The sequence below is a fragment of the Magnusiomyces paraingens genome (genome assembly GCF_902498895.1).
Source record: "Magnusiomyces paraingens strain CBS 517.90 genome assembly, contig: contig1, whole genome shotgun sequence".
NCBI lineage: Eukaryota > Fungi > Ascomycota > Dipodascomycetes > Dipodascales > Dipodascaceae > Magnusiomyces > Magnusiomyces paraingens.
Window position 1 is genome coordinate 3620241 of NW_022474067.1, and position 16956 is coordinate 3637196.

The 16956-nt window shown below is 38.8% G+C and overlaps 7 protein-coding genes across 7 annotated transcripts; 5 read left to right on the forward strand and 2 right to left on the reverse strand.

Moving 5' to 3' along the window:
* Positions 1–120: 120 nt before the first annotated feature.
* SAPINGB_P001073 (uncharacterized protein) lies at positions 121–4669 on the forward strand (the record flags this gene model as incomplete). The annotated part of the gene is made up of 2 exons (XM_031995796.1): positions 121–250; positions 585–4669. The coding sequence occupies 2 exons, from the start codon at positions 121–123 to the stop codon at positions 4667–4669; spliced, it is 4215 nt and encodes a 1404-aa protein (XP_031851687.1).
* A 938-nt stretch (positions 4670–5607) lies between these two features.
* Positions 5608–6800, forward strand: SAPINGB_P001074 (uncharacterized protein; the record flags this gene model as incomplete). The annotated part of the gene is made up of 2 exons (XM_031995797.1): positions 5608–5674; positions 5749–6800. The coding sequence occupies 2 exons, from the start codon at positions 5608–5610 to the stop codon at positions 6798–6800; spliced, it is 1119 nt and encodes a 372-aa protein (XP_031851688.1).
* A 2610-nt stretch (positions 6801–9410) lies between these two features.
* On the reverse strand, positions 9411–9854 carry SAPINGB_P001075 (uncharacterized protein; the record flags this gene model as incomplete). The annotated part of the gene is made up of 1 exon (XM_031995798.1): positions 9411–9854. The coding sequence occupies one exon, from the start codon at positions 9852–9854 to the stop codon at positions 9411–9413; it is 444 nt and encodes a 147-aa protein (XP_031851689.1).
* Positions 9855–11059: 1205 nt separating this feature from the next.
* On the forward strand, positions 11060–12067 carry SAPINGB_P001076 (uncharacterized protein; the record flags this gene model as incomplete). The annotated part of the gene is made up of 1 exon (XM_031995799.1): positions 11060–12067. One exon carries the CDS (start codon positions 11060–11062, stop codon positions 12065–12067), a length of 1008 nt encoding a protein of 335 aa, XP_031851690.1.
* A 447-nt stretch (positions 12068–12514) lies between these two features.
* On the forward strand, positions 12515–14092 carry SAPINGB_P001077 (uncharacterized protein; the record flags this gene model as incomplete). Its single annotated transcript, XM_031995800.1, has 1 exon — positions 12515–14092. The coding sequence occupies one exon, from the start codon at positions 12515–12517 to the stop codon at positions 14090–14092; it is 1578 nt and encodes a 525-aa protein (XP_031851691.1).
* Positions 14093–14422: 330 nt separating this feature from the next.
* SAPINGB_P001078 (uncharacterized protein) lies at positions 14423–15607 on the forward strand (the record flags this gene model as incomplete). The annotated part of the gene is made up of 1 exon (XM_031995801.1): positions 14423–15607. The coding sequence occupies one exon, from the start codon at positions 14423–14425 to the stop codon at positions 15605–15607; it is 1185 nt and encodes a 394-aa protein (XP_031851692.1).
* Positions 15608–15623: 16 nt separating this feature from the next.
* On the reverse strand, positions 15624–16700 carry SAPINGB_P001079 (uncharacterized protein; the record flags this gene model as incomplete). The annotated part of the gene is made up of 1 exon (XM_031995802.1): positions 15624–16700. One exon carries the CDS (start codon positions 16698–16700, stop codon positions 15624–15626), a length of 1077 nt encoding a protein of 358 aa, XP_031851693.1.
* Between the last annotated feature and the right edge of the window lie 256 nt (positions 16701–16956).

Consider the following 16956-nt stretch of genomic DNA (forward strand, 5'->3'; position numbering starts at 1 on the left):
AAATCTTGGAATTTTTTTTTAACACAACCGCCGGTGCCCACATTTTGGACCATCTACGCTCGTGTGCTTGATAGCTCAGAACCCTAGCAAACTCTTCTGTGATTCTTCTCTGGCTTTGATATGTCGTCTTCGTCTGTCAGAAACACTCAAGAAACAGCCGCTGGAACTGGTTCAAAGCTTTCTTCTCTTGTAACCTCGATGGACCCTTCAACTCAACACGACCTATACTCAGCAACACGGTCTTCTAAAGGTATGAAAAGAAAAGAAAAAAATTTAAAAAAAATAAATAAATATAACCTTTTACTCTTTTATTCTTTTATTCTTTTATTCTTTTATTCTTTTATTCTTTTATTCTTTTATTCTTTTATTCTTTTATTCTTTTATTCATGCGCGGTTTGTTTTCCCCCGTATTTCTTGATTTTACTAATAGACCTTACCAAAAGAGGACTCATTACTTTTTTGGAGAAACCATTCTCATGCGCAATCCATGAATACCCGTGATTAACCTTTCAACGGTTTTTAAAAACCAACAAGTTCCTTTAACCTATATGCTTGGCCCTGCTGACTGACAATTTCCATTTTAGACCTGTCGCCAAATGCTCGTAAAAGAGCTTATCCAGACTCGGATCCCCGATCAGACACTGGTGGTAGTGCTGCTGCTAATAACAATCGATCAATGGCCCCTGTAGGAGGTAGACATTCTCTTTCCTCTCCTTCACTCTCTCCATCCACATCTTCACCATCTAATACTCCACTGCTCAATGCAGCTACTGGTCCTCCAGGGTCAGAGCCTTCTGATGACCCTTTAAAACTTACCCACCAACAGAAAAAGGTCTTTCGTCGTTCTTACAAGGCATGCATTAACTGCCGTCAAAAGAAAATCAAGTGCGATCTTGGGGACCTTTCCAATCCATCAGACCCTCCATGTGTTCGATGCCGTCGTGAAGGCCGCAAGTGCGAGTTTAGTGTCTCGCGACGCGGTGGTGCTGGCAATATTCGCATGGGCAAACAGAAGAAAATGGCGGCGGCTGCTTCTGGGCTTGGAGGGTCAGAAGGAAATAGCTACAATTTTGGTGGGGCCCGCTCTTCAAACTCAGTCACAATCTCACACTTGTCTTATGATCCTGAGGCCCTTGAAAACCGTATTTTGGAGCAGCGTGCTTTAGAAGAATCCGCAAACGTTGGAGCTACGGGCGTTCCTGAAGCTATATCCGAAGGTGCTGGTGTCATTACTGAAACTGAGCTGCACAACCCAAGTGATGCATTAGGAATTTTGGCTCAAGCGGCACGCAGCCAAACTAAAATTGATAGCCGCGGATCCAACTCTCGCGTGGATTCGCCCGGAAGCAACAGTAGTAGCAGCAATAACAACAACAACGGAAATGATAACGGAACTCATAATTGTAACGAAAACCAGCAAGAACAGAGCCCCAGCAGTAATAATAGTAGTAGTAGTAGCAGCAAAAATAACATTTCCGGGACTTTGTTGCCGACGCTTTCCGGTACCAAAACAACAACAACAATGGCAACGGCAACGGGAACGGCTACGTCAGCGTCAACGTCAACGGGGACAGCAGCAACAACAACAGTTCAAGCCAACCAGCCTTTACACCTAAAGTTTCATATGGATCCAACGTTATCTCCACAAGTGACGGCTCAAAATCATCAGAGTACACAGCCAACCTCTACAAAGTCTGGCACACATACCGATCCTCCATCGCCATTCACCCAATACCCAGCAAATTCTTCTTCGCGGCCGGAGTCTAGTTCTTCTGCCCGCCAACAACAGTTTCCGTCACTACCAAATCTTTTACATAACTCACAGCGTCAAAACAACCAACAACAGCCGCAACGATCATCGCAACAACATAATAATCAAGATAGACATTCTTCGAACCATGGTACCACACGCTTTAAAGCTCTTCCAGACTCAGAAAACCGAATCCAATTTCATCACTCAATCAACGATGCTGCTGTGGTTCGCGAAAATTACTTGACCAGCCATGAAGCCATTCTTTTTATTCGCTTTTTCTTTGACAAATTACACCCCTTTTACCCATTTATTCCTGATGAGATGCACTCGACAGAGGTACTAGCTACCATGCCCATCTTGCTAACTGTTATTCTCACCATTTCATCGCGTTATTGCAAATCTGCCGAACAGGGAACCAAATATAGCATTTCTTCTTCACGTGGGTCTCAAATCCACCACAGTTTGTGGAACTACTGCCAAACTCTGGTGTCAAAAACTGTGTGGGGTGAAGCCTCCACCAGATCTATTGGTACTGTCTACAGTTTTCTTCTTTTATCCGAATGGAACCCCCGTGCTATCCACTGGAGGTTCAACGACTATGCAAACTCTCCTTTAGGTGATTCAAATGATTCTCCACAGTCGTCGGTTGACACCAGTAGGCCAAAGAATAAGGGACGAAACAAATCAGCACAGTCTTCCCAAGAAACCCCAGAAGAAGAAATTGATGGCAGCGCTGATGATAATAACGATGCTACTGAACCACCAAAACCTGTTCTTCCACCGGGAGATACTGTGTTTAGCGCTTCAGAACGTAGTGACCGTATGTCGTGGTTGCTTATAGGATCTGGCATTCGACTAGCTCAAGATCTTGGAATTTTTGATACTAATAGTAAAGTGTATCTTGCAACACACTTGTCCGAAATCGTCCTCGCTCTGCGGCTTGGTCGACGCTCCATGATTTCATCTTGGCTCAATGAAGAATCTCCAGAACTTATATTTAATAGCTACGAACAAGCAAAACTGTCGATTTTGCGTATAATGTCACTTGCACACGAGACCCTGTATGTCTCTCGCAAAACTACACGCAATTTGCTTAAAGGTCACAAGTTTCTTGCCTTTTTGAATCTTTTTGCGCCGCATCTAATCCACTGGGAAAACACATACATGAACCTGCTAAATGAGCTCGAAGGAGAGTCTAATCTTGAGCGTGAGTCCATTTTGTTTGACTATCATTACACTCGTCTGTACATTTACTCACTTGCTCTTTCCAACGAAACAATCACCTACCCGGGCCAAAACGATGGAGGCACGTTCCCCTCTGACTCGGAAGGCGGGATGTCTAACCCGCTTCTTTTAAGCGACGGATTGTCGGCCACAAAGTATGTCGGCATGGCTACAGACGCTGCTCGCGAAATGTTGGCTGTTGCTTATCGTGTCCATCAAATGGACCAACTATGCCTAGCTCCTATTCGTTGGATTGTACGCTTAGTTCACGCGGCCGTGTTTCTTGTCAAGACTGTGTTACTGACGCCCACAGGGTCCATGTACATTCACAAGTCAACGGTTGCCATGATTCGGCGCACTGCAAACATGCTCAAGGACAGCTCTCCCGATGAATTACACTTGGCAAATAGATATGCTTCAATTCTACTCCATATTTGCCATGACATGGCTGAAAAATGCAACAACTTCCAAATTAACGAGGAAACTGCACCAAACAATAATATTAGAGCAGCAGCAGCCATTATTAGTGCACATGGAAATGGACCTCTATCTCAACAACAACAAGATATTCAGTTGCTCCACCGCCTTAAAGACCTTCAAAAACAAGATTCTCCTGGGCGTAGCGTCAGCCCAGTCAACCCGCCATCAAAATCAGCTGAAAACACCAACAGTAACCAGCAGCAATCACAAGTGCAGCAGCAGCGGGTTACGCCGCAACCGCAACCACCGTCGATTCACGAACAGATTGCATCGCAGTTTTCGCCTACAGGGCCTAAATCCAATAACCTGTTTGGAAGCAATAGCAATAGCAATAGCAATAGAAATAGCAATAACAATAACAATAGCAGTGGGAACACTACACAAATCATGCTCGATGGTGTTGCTCGCTCGCAGGATCACCAGCAACAACAATCGTTTAGCAATTATAACGTTAACAATGTGTCTACAGGTTACACTCCAAATCCTGTACGAAGCCCTTCTTATGAAGACTATGCTCCATTTAATCATTCACGGTACAAAAACACCACAGGCCAGCAAAACAGCTCTAACAACAACGCCAATTCACCAATACCACTTTTACCTGTACAACAGCAACAACAACAACAGACTTCATCTGTTTTGCAAGCGGGTTCCTTGATGTCAGAATCATCACAGAGTCAATATGAACAAGGGAATAACACTAATTCCAACAGCAATAGTAGTCTCTTTCTCGGTTCTGGACTATCACCATTCTCAAACAACTTTTCATACAACAACAGCAGCAGCAACAGCAGTGGTGGTAATAATATTTCGAGCGGTATAAATGTACAGCAGTCTAGTGCTATTCCACCAACACCTTCCTTCATGCATTTTGGAATGCTTCCTTCATCTGTTGCTTCTAACAGTTCTTCATCAATGCCCACTGGTACATCTGCGGCTCAAACCCTCCTTAATGTTCCTTATTCTTCTGCAGGGACAGCTTCTGGGACCCCTAACAGCATGTTAAACACCTTTAATCAAGACTTGATTTTCAGCGCCACTTTTAACGACATGTCGGACTTTGGGTTTAACTTTTCAGAAGACGGGTTTGAAGGATTGGGATTTGTTAACCAGTTGGTCGATAATTTTGAAGTACATCAGATCAATACACAAAGACAACGTCGTCAAAGTAGAGCGGGACCGAGCAGTGGTATTGGATCGAGTAACAACTAACCACAGCAGCATTAATCTTGGAAGCAAATTTTCTTTAGGGGAGTTAGATTTTATTTTATTTTATTTCATTTCATTTCATTTCATTTTATTTTATTTTTTAAATTTTAAAGCACGTAATATAAAGCAGAACATACATAATGATGACTCTTTACTTTTTATATTGCGTTATTGTGTTTCCGAATCACTGGAGCGGGGTGAATTATTGGTAGTAAAAGAAATAGAGAGTTATTGAATTAGTTAAGACCTCAGGTTCATTCTATTTATATACTATTATTGGAAGTTTTAACTTCCCCGAGGGGCACAGTTTGGTTTGGTATTTTTTTCTATTTAGCGGCCGAAGGGAAATTGGAGCCCCGCGTTTTGACCCTTTTAGGTAATTTGGATTTAAACGAGATTTAAGGACCAATTACAGAAAAGATTTCCTCCCAAATCAAAAGCAAATTTGTCAAAACAGGTTAAAGGGCAAAACAATGAATATGTAAATATAGTATAATTTAAACAAGTTTTTTTTTATGAAACATTTTATTTTTATTTAAAACTGGCAGGGAAGATGATTATTTTCTATGACCAACGGTTATTTGAAAAATTTTTTTTTTCAAAGATGAATGAAAGAAACAAGTTGGCCTGAATCGGGCCGAGCTTATCATCACGTGGCTATTTTTTAACTCTACCCGGCGGGCGCAATCTTGCAAAACAGTATGAAATGTACGCATATGCGTGATTGGATAACCTCATATCACTAAAACTTTAGCAACCACAATTCAACCTGGCGCACGCGCTGGCCCCTGCTTCTCAGTATCGGACATAAGCGAAACCACCAAGTATAAATACCTGAAAAATTTCCACTTTTGAATTGAAATATTTTAATTCTCTTTTGCCCCCCTTTTATATTATTGTATAAATATATTTCTATCCATAATAACCAAATAAAATAAACCATGTCTGCTGCTGTTGACGTTATTTCTCACGAAGAATTTGTTCCTTCTATTTCTTCCAAGTATTCTGGTAAGTGCCATTTAACTTTATAGCTTTATTCTGTCAGGAATTCATAAATTTCTAACTGTAATATTCTTTGACAGATGTAATTGGCCACAAGCTTGGTGGATCCATCATTTCTTTCTCTGATGAATGGTTTGCTGCCGCTGAAAACCTCATTGCCCCTAATGCCCCGATCCGCCAAATTGGCAAGTTCACTCCTGCCGGTGCCTGGTACGACGGTTGGGAAACACGCCGTCACAATACTGAGCCAGCTGACTGGGTCATCATAAAGCTTGGTGTTGCTAGTGCCCAACTCATTGCAACTGAAATCGATACCGCCTTTTTCAATGGTAATCACGCCCCAGCTATCACAGTCGAAGCCACATACCTTGCCCCATCTGAAAAGCTTGAGGTCTCTGAGCGCGAGTACCTAGAGAAGCAGGCTAACTGGGATCTTGTCATTGACAAGACCGAATGTGGCCCTTCCCAGCGTCACTTTTTCGTTCGCAAGGACGGGTTGACTGATAAAGTCTACACTCACGCAAGAATTAAGATGTACCCTGATGGTGGTATTGCCCGCTTTAGACTTTACGGCAAGCCCACTGCGGTCAAGCCCACAGACCCCAACGAGGAAGTTGATCTGGCACACGTTGCTAACGGTGGTGTTGCCATTTCTTTCTCTGACCAACACTTTGGTGCTGTCGACAATCTGCTGATTCCTGGTCGCGGCAAGGATATGGGTGACGGCTGGGAGACTAAGCGTTCTCGCGAGCAAGGACATGTTGACTGGGTCATCGTGCGCCTTGGCTTGCCCGGATACCTTGACAGAGTTGTTATCGACACTGCCCACTTTAAGGGTAACTTTCCTCAGAGCATCACCGTCGAGGGTCTTAACTCGGATGATGATAATATTACTGTTGATGACGCGCGGTGGAAGTTTGTTGTTCCCCAGGCTAAGACTGGCCCTCACAAGGTTCACGAGTATATTAGAGAGGGTGAAATTTCTTTTTTGACCCATGTCGAGGCCGAGAACAAGGAATCTTACGGTGTTCTCCAGGCTACTAAAGAACAAGTTTACACTCACGTCAAGTTGACAATCATTCCTGACGGTGGTGTTAAGAGACTGAGGGTTTACGGCCGAGTCAAGTTTTAAAAAGGAAATAAAGGGAACTTTTTCCTTTTTTGGGATTAATAATTTAGAAAAAAATAGAAAAATACACTGGGTTTATTAATAAAATTGTTTTCTTGTTGAATTTCATTTTTTATGAGAATATTTATAAGCTCAAAGATCATTTTATTGACAGAAGTTGTATGGGCTAAGCAGGACTGGGAATGGACATACAGTAAGTGGAATACATAAAAAAGAAAGTCTTTAACTTGTTTGCTTAGGACCATGATCAATGATAACAATTTATTTATTTTTTCAACTGTGTGTTTTCCTTAATTAAGAACCATACAACTCTCATTTCTTTTGAATCTCTTTTGACTTGCGTAGGTTGCCAAAATGCTCAATCCTTTTACCACGTAAACTAGCGGAGCGGACATAACTAAAGTTTTTAGGGAGAATAAATGAACCGGCCTTAAGTCCATGGGGCCCTTGAGTGCAAATCGGCAAATATTGCCTTAAGGCGGTGAAAGAATGGTAACAATTGGGAGCTAGAGTTTAAGGTTGGATGGTTAAACATATATGCGACTAATAATGTACTCTGGATCTTAAAAGTTCTTTTAAAGGACTTAACTCTTTAAAAAATCATAACGATTATGACAAGTTAATACTGAACAATATAAAAGATTTCAAAATGGTATATTCACAAATATATCTAGATGGATTTTTAGCTGAATCATTATGTTATCAAATCTTCAAATGCATAAGTTTCGGAGTTATTTAGGAGATTTTCGGTTTCCGAATTCCATCATCAAAAACTCTATTGCTATCAAAAAAAAAACTTTTCTCTTAACCACAAACTATCGGAAAAGAGGGACTAATTGTTGAAAAAAAATATGCCAACAATCAAACAAAAAAAAGAAATATTTTCGGTTAAAAATTTATTCCATTGCGGAATCGTTGGCAAAAGGACTCAAAATCCGGACTATATTAAAAACAATATTATTGAAATCATCGATGGCACTCAAAAATCTTAGATTTTAGCCTAAGGCTTTACTTTCTTTTACTTTTTTCTTTTCCTAAAAAAGAAATAAATCATGGACAAGTAACAAAATAAAGCTTGAGACTCAGACTTGTTAATATTTCATACTACTATTGATAGTCATTTCTTTTCTTTATTTAAAATTGGACGGAGATAAATTTAACGAGTTGCTAAAAATACTTAAATAGTTCCATACTGATAGTAATTACCTGTAAATGTTGAATTAAATTCTAATAACTAAAGATTAGACTGGTGCTTTTTGATCTGGAAAGTCATGAGAAGACGATGATTTAAACAAAATCCCACATCTGTTTTAGTATAATTGATATATCTTTGGGTAATAGATCAATAAACACAAAAAAATAGTTTGAAATATTTAAAAAAACTATTGACACAGACAGGAATCGAACCTGCAGCCTTTGGATTTGGAATCCAATGCTCTACCATTGAGCCACTGCATCATCACGTGATTTTTTATTCATATAGATTTAGAAAAGCACAATGTCATTGAATTCAACAAAAAGCGATAGGGCGTGCTTAAATGAAAACTTATTTTTGGGACGTTGAAGATGCAATGTTGAAGCCAAAATTAAAAGTTTATTATGAAATTGAAAAGATATAGCGCAGATGCTGATGTTATATAATTCTATAACCCTTGCATAAAAACACAAACAAATGCTTGAATGAAAATAAACCTTGAATAAAAACAAACAAACAAACAAACAAACAAACAAACAAAAAAAGCTTAAATAAAAGAAACAGGACCTGTTTGTGTAATAAAGAGGACGTACAACAAATAGGACTGAATTTGATTTTGAAATGTATCCTTATCTCGAAGGAGTGTTACTTAGAATACACTTCTCATCCAAGCCTCTGAGTTTCAGAGCTACCCAAGTGTCCGTTCAGTTTAATTTGCTTGCAGTCGATTGCAGTTCTCATCTTTTACTAATGAAATTAAGAAATACACGGATGTCTGTAAAGCCAAGTGGGAAAGAAACAGGTAGGCTTGAGGACAACAAACTGGTTTTCCCTGTTTTTCGTAAATAGATATCAGGATTAATTTTTTGGCAGTCGGAAATGCAACCCCAGTTAAAAGTATTGTAAAAACAGAAAGCTATAGTAAGAGAAAAAAGAATATCGCTGATGCTGATGTTGTATATTTCTACAACACTTGAATCTAAACAAACAATCAGTATGAAATAGATTTTAATTACTGGAATAAAAAAGGATCATATAAACTACAAATTCAAGCAAAAAATAATATTAAAAAATTAAATTTATAATCCCCAAAATTTAATGACAAAGATTAAAAAAGGGTATCTTATTAAAAAATTTAGTCTTTTGAAATTAATAAGGTAGTCTTGGTTTAACATTTTCTTATCACGAAAAAAATACAAAAAAGTAACTTTTTCAATTTAATTTGACGTTTAAATTAGATGAATATCAATGTTATGTTAAGCGTAACGAATCTTCTCAGGGCAAATGGCTGCACTATTAGATATCGCACAATATAACTTTGAATCTCTATTGTGGTGACTGTTTATCGGATTAAGCAAGAAAAAAAACCTGAATTATTATTATGATTATTTCACATCCATATGGTATATATTAATTTTTTATTTCGACAGCATAATGCTAACAAATTCATTGTAGTCAATCTGACCATCGCCATCGGCATCAGCCTCCTTGATCATTTCGTTAACCTCATCTTCTGTAAGCTTCTCGCCAATGGATGTCATAACATGTCTGAGTTCTGCTGTTGAAATAAAGCCGTTTCCATCTCTATCGAAAACTCTGAAAGCCTCTCTAATTTCCTCTTCGCTATCGCTTTCCTTTAGCATTCTGGCCATTAGTGTCAAGAATTCGGGGAAATCAATCAATCCATTGCTGTTAGCCTCGCTGATCATATCCTGAAGTTCTGATTGAGACGGGTTCTGGCCTAAACTTCGCATAACAGTACCAAGCTCTTTGGTGGTGATATAGCCATCGTTATCCTTATCAAAAAGAGAGAAGGCCTCCTTGATAGATTCAATTTGATGTTCAGTAAGTTGGTCGGCCATTTTTAATATTTGATTCTTGTAAAAAAGAAAATGTAATTAGTGTTTTTTTTAATGTAAGGTGAAAAATAAAAAAGAAAGAAGAAAAAAGGGGAGTGTAAATAAACTGTTACTGTTAATGTGTTTGAGGCTTTAATCAAGTGGTGGTGGTGATTTAAGAGGCTGAGTAAAAAAAAACTGGTGGTTAGGGTCTAAAGAATTCACCACCACAAATTTGCCATTGATCTTGGTTCGCGAAGTCGCTGAAAAATTTACAATTGAGGGAAATTTCAAGATTGATTTATTAATAAAATATCATACTAAAGACATAGAGATCATACTTTTAATATTGATTGTAGTTACTTTATGATTAAAGAATGATATTGATGTTGCTCTCAAATCAGAACACCACGTAAATCATTACGTTTAATTTTCCATAAGACATTGGCTATTTTGTTACAATCTTCTTACAATCCGCCACGCAAGCTGTAATTATTAAACTTGGAGCTCGTCTATTTTTTTAAACCCCGACTTTAGAACGCTAATTAGTTGTTTATGATCATAATCTAATCTAATCAAAAAAAAAAAAAAAAACAATTAAGCTAGAGAATCCTAATTAAAAATATTTAAGGTAATAGTTTACTATTTTTATTGATATAGTTCAGATTCTTTTGGTAAATTATATTTACTGCTAAAGTAATAGGCATAAATTGTTTAGAGGGTTTTCTAATAAATTATAATTAGTCAATTGTAAATGCCCGAACAAAGTGTTTAAAACCAAAGTTGATCCAAGGTCGGTATTTAAAATGCGGTAATATAGATCGCTATAAACAGAACAATGGATCAATTCAATTATTATTATTATTATTATAACTGATCAGGGATAATAATAATTATTTAGATTGAAGATAAAGTTAAGTACAAAATGATGCAAAAAGTGAGATTTGATCTCAAGACCTGTAAAAAAAATTCTGATAAAGCTTAACAGATATTTTATAGCTTAACTGTAGACTTTGTTGGAAATAGGAATTTAAAAATTCTCGTTATTTTGAGATCATTTTTATTTATTTTTTTATTTTTTTTTTTTGACATTAATCGAAGTCATGATTTTGAAAAGTTATTTCCAACTTAAATTCCCCGCCTTTTACTTTTCTTAGATTTTCCCCCAAACAATTGAGCAACTAGCCCCCCTTAAAAAGAAGAAAAAAAACTACAAATACCAGGATAACATGCCTACGATTACTGTGATTGGTTCATTAAATTACGATGTTGTGACTACGTATTCTCGTTTACCCAATGCTGGCGAAACCGTTCCAGCTAAAAACTTTGAAACTCATAACGGTGGAAAGGGTGCAAACCAGGCTTTAGCTTGTGCTCGCCTACGCACAAAAGGTGGGCAGTACCCATCTGTCAACGTCAAAATAATTGGATGTGTTGGTGATGATACCTTTGGTTGTACACTTAAAGAGTTTCTTTCAAAATCAAATGTTGATATCTCTGCAGTTCGGACTCTTGATAAGAGCACGAATATCGGAACTGGTGTAGCAACTATTTTAGTTGACGAAAAATCCGGGCAAAATAGAATTCTCGTTTACCCCGGAGCAAATTCCCTAGTTTCTAAAATAGATGTTCTATGTGCCATCATTGATCCAGAAACTAATAATTTTAACACTGATTCTTTAATTCTTCAAAACGAAATTCCAGTCAGCTTGGTTCAAGACATTATAAAAACTACAACAGACAGAAAACTTGGAAAAAAGCCATTTGTCATTTATAATCCGTCTCCCATAGATGCATCGTTTGACAGTAACTTATACAAATACGTTGAGTGTCTTATCGTGAACTCTACAGAGGCCAAGGCCATTGTTCCAGAAAATGTGGGGTCATTACTGGTAGATGATGATAATGCCGAACAGGCACTTCAAGCAGCGGTTCCTATTTTCCAGGCATTGAATCTTCCAAAGTACTTAATCATTACACTGGGAGCCGCTGGATGTGTCTATGTCGATGGCACAGTTTCGCTAGAAGCACGGCATTTACCTGCGGTCAAGCCGCCCAAACCCATCATCGATACAACAGGCGCGGGCGACACCTTCCTTGGTGCAATCGCTTCACAGCTGACCGAAGACAACGGACTTGACCAAGCTCTTAAGGTGGCGCTAACGGCCTCTTCTATTGCTATTACCAGAAAGGGAGCTGGTGATGGGATTCCGGAATTTCGCGAGTTAGTTTTGTAATTACAAACCTATAATTTAAGTGTGTAACAAATCTGATGAGATTTGTGTGAAGTGTGTGTAATACTCTTTAAAACCATAGAGGAAATACTAATCATACTACTCCTCCTAACAGAAGGGTGCTGAATCCTTTCTGGAAAGTTCGATGATAGGCTTACTCTTTTAATATTTTGGAAAAAAACAACAAAAAAAAATATCAACCCTGTTTCTTCCTTTCTCCCCCCCCCTTTTTCCTATTTTCTTTCTTCTTTTTTCATTTTCTTTTTTTATTTCAAAAAGGGACTTAATATAAAAGCTAGTATTTAGAGAAAAAGATTAAGTGAACATCACTTTGCTTTTACTGTTCTCTACTTTATTGAAATTTCATTTGTCAGTTCACTGAATCGACAATATTACTTTTTATTACCAAGTCATAAGAGACTTTTCTCATAAACACAAACACTTATAAACATGTCTGTGAATGCTGAAGCTTTCAAGCTTGAAGGCAACGCTTATTACAAGTCTGGTTCTTATACTCAGGCTGTCGAATCTTACACCAAGGCCATCAACGCTGATCCCACAAACCCTATCTACTATGGCAATAGATCAATGGCTGAAATGCAGGCACGCGACTACGATTCTGCTCTAAGAGACACCCTTGAGGCTCTTAAGTTTAACGGTGATGCCATCAAGTCTCAGATCAGACTTGGTAAGATTTACATGGCTTTGGGCCGATTTGATGAGGCTCTCGAAACATACAACGAGCTGGAGAAGCTCTCTAAGGACAACAACAGTTTTCGCCAGGACCAGTTTAAGGCACAAGATATGAAGGCCAACTTTGAGAGAGCAGTTAAGCTTCTTGATGAGATCCAACTTCTTGCTCAGTCATCTCCTGAGGATATTAAGGACGAATCGGTTTCTACCACTTTACATATTATTAAGAAGATCAAGGATCTAGCTTTGATGGCTTTGCACTCTCTTGAGTCTGCTCAAAGATATCTAGATTCTGGATCTTCTGTGCCAAATAAGTGGCGGGTGATGCGTGGTAAGATCCTCGTTGCTGCTGGCAGAATTGACGAGGCCGCTAATCTCGCAATCGCTTTGCTTCGTACTGATAATCGCAATCCAGAGTTTTTGCTTCTTAGAGCCCTTGTTCTTTACACCCAGGGCGATGTTGACAAGGCTATTCAACACGCCCAAATTGCTTTGCAATCTGATCCTGAGCTTAAGGATGGCCGTGTGTTGCTAAAGCGTGCTCGTGCTATTGAAAAGAAGAAGAAAGAGGGTAATGATGCATTCAAGCTTGGGAAGTACCAGGAGGCTAGAAAACTTTATACTGAAGCTCTTCAGGTCGATTTGATTAACAAGTTTGTTAACTCTCGCATTTTGTCGAACCGAGCTACAGTTTACATGAAACTCAAGGAATATGAAAGTGCTCTGGCTGACTGTGAAGCGTCGATAGAATTAGATCCTGATTTCATAAAGGTTCGCAAGACCAAGGCCCGTGTCTTGGGTAGTCTAAAGCGATGGGAAGATAGTGTTCAAACTCTGAAGAAGGTCATCGAGATCTGTCAAAGCAACGACAGTGACGAAGATATTAGAGCGCTGCAGCAAGAGCTGAGAGAGGCTGAGTTTGAGCTTAAGAAAGCCAGCCGTAAAAACTATTATGATATTCTGGGTGTTTCTGAAAACGCTTCGGATTCTGAACTTAAGAAGGCGTATCGCAAACAGGCTCTTTTGCACCATCCTGATAAGAACCCTAATAACCCAGAGGCCATGGAGAAGTTTAAGGAGGTTGGTGAAGCCTATGAGATTCTTTCTGATCCTCAAAAGAGACAGCATTATGATAGTGGTGCGGATTTGCAGGAGGATATGTTTGGCGGCATGGGAGGCGGCATGGGAGGCGGCATGGGAGGTGGAATGGGAGGTGGAATGGGGGGTGGAATGGGAGGCATGGATCCTGAGATGCTTTTCCAGATGTTTAATATGATGGGTGGAGGTCAAAACGGTGGCCACGGTCATAGTCACAGTGGTTTCCAGTTTTATTAATGATGATTTTTATTTTGATATAGAACTCTTTTTTTGGCTCATGATGTATATTACCAAACAAAAAAAATATCTTTTCATTTTATATGTCAATGGTTATAGAATTATTTTAAAAGCTTAAACTAGATCCGAAGTATTCACTGTTATCAAAAACGGGTCGTTTGATGATTCAAACGAATCACTTGCGATTTTCTCACTGTAAAGCGGCTGAGGAGATTTTAATGTAGTAGTACACTTTTTTTGGAGGTTTGGTGTACACTCCCCTTACCTCCAGAATTTTTAATTTTTTTTTATCTTCATTTCCATTAAATTTTTGACAGGAATTAAACAAAAATGTCTGAAATAAATGATATTAATAACTCGGTAAGGATTTTGAGTGATAGCTCGGAATGGACTTTTTTTGCAGAAGGTGCGGCCAATATTATTTACAAATATATAGGCTCAGAGCCTTGCTATAAAGGGAAGCTGCTTCGACTTCGCAAGGATATTCCAGGAAACCCCACGACTCTTGAAGTTTGGGAGTTTTTACAGAAGGATGTTTTGCCAATCATTGGTGATTATTATGTTGGCATGGATCTTGTGAAAATTAATTCAGACTTTGTTAACGGAATGCTCAATAAAACTGCAACAGAAGGCCAGCGTCTAGATGCGCCTGTGAGCAATAAAGAAACACATGCTTTTGTTATGGAGAATGTTTTAAATGGTGATTCTGATGGGTTAGAATATTCCAAGGGAAAAATTAAGGGTGGAATCGAGTATTTTCTTGGATATGATGGAAACAAGCAACTTAAAGAAGTAGTTTTTGAATTTAAGCCCAAATGGCTATTGCCTTCTCCGACGACCACTTCAGAAAAACACAAACATGAGTTCAAGGTCACTGGAGAGGTGATTCGGTGCCGGACTTGTTCCCTTAGCTACCAGCGGGACAAGCCAGTAGTCTTGTGTCCATTGGATTTAGTGTCAGATGATTACGCTGTATTGGAAAATGCCATTAAATCTAGCTTTGGCAAAATTAATAAGGCTGATTTTGGATCTGGAAAAAATGGTACCAGCGATATCGCTGAGTTTGTCTTGGCACCAAATGAATTGACTACTGTTCTGGCAAAGGCTCTTTACAAAAATCCTCTTTTGACACAACTTCAAAAGCTACAAAGTCTCGACACTCGAGGCATTCTTGACTACGGTCCAAGCTCTGATATTGGGGATAAGAATGAGGAGGAAGAGAAGGAATTTGACATGGGATTTTTGATTGCCACTGCGGCTCGCGATTGCACCCTGTTCGTTGCAATTAGCGAGGAGGACGGTTCAAACGAGGCTAAACCTACTGAAACTGATACTTTTACCGTGACTCTTGGTAATAGATTGTACAAGGCTAAATTCACAGTCACGGATGTTGATATTAAGCACCCGAGCAAAGCAAAACGAGCATACTGGACTAATATCGAACGTACACTAGTTGATGGTGGTTGGTATGAAAGTGAAAAGTATCCTCTATGCAATTATTATAAATCAAAATAAGTTCTTTATAAGTAATTTATTCTATTTCAATTGTACCACTTGTACACTGAGATCCTCTATGGTTTTGCATCCATAAATCAAAAGTATTAGTTTTGTCATTCAAAGGCATAGCATGGACCGTAATTTTCTCATTAACAAAAAGTGGAAGCAAGCTTCTATAAGAGTATCTTTTAATTTTCAAGTCCTTGCCCAAAGTTTTGCTCATCTGAGGAAGAACGGAATTATAAATCCATGCTAATGCTAAGGATACTGTGAAGGGTCCATGGACAACACAGTCAGGTAACCCTTCTACTTGAGAGGCATAAAGTGGGTCGTAATGTATACGATGACTATTAAAGGTCAAGGCGGAATAGCGGAACAATGTTACATTTGTTGGAGTAAAGGTATGGGAATAAGTGGGTTCAGTTTTGTATCTTGGAGTGATTATACGCGTGAAGGTATGTTCACGCGAAGATGCGGTTGAAACTGGAGGTGGAGAAAAGTAGGCTAAGGACCTTTTTTCTTTGATAACCCAGGGAACGGAGCTAATCACGTCATGGGGGTTCAAATCGGCAACAGAAGATGAATAGAGATAGCGATCCATGGAAACATCGATGCGCTCTGAGCAATGACTGAGTGGGTCGTTTGGATCTGTGAATTTGGCTTTGTAGTCGACCTTTGAGATTTGTTCGATTGCGGATGCAACTGTGGTGGTTATAAGTGGCGACACTGAGTGATTAAATTCAATAGATCCCTTCAGCCACATTCTTGCGGGGAATAAAGTGGCGTCCGGTGCCTGGCTTTTATGATAACCATCTGGCGAAAGCTCTGCTTCTTGTGAAATGTCATTGAAGAATATAAGATGGTAACCTGGAGGGACGGCAAAAGATGATTGTGAAGAGCCTTGGATGGGAATATGAGAGCCCAGAGTAGCATCTAGTTTCCGTATTTCAGTTGGAGAAATATCCTGGGTCATGACCCAAGGTCCTCTTGTTTTAATCTCTTGTGATATTTCATAATTAGGTCCAAGGTTCAAAGAAGTCGAGTATAATCGATGAGAAAGTTTAGACCAAGTTCTTTCTTTGGCATTTAGAACCCGACACCTTGACAACATGGCAGTAATCCTAGCTCTGTGAAAAAATGGGTTATGAGTAGTGGAAACATTCAGAAAAGAGAAATATATATGAGGATGAATGAGTAAATTTTTTTTTGTTTTTTGTTTTTTGAAATGTGGGGAAGTGTTTTTTTTTTTTGCAATTTGGTTTGCCAGATGTTAAGAAAAAAAAAAAAAAAAAAAAAAAAAAACAAACAAACAAACAAACAAACAAATAAATAATGACGTAATTAGTTACGTAAAGTTATCGAGGCGC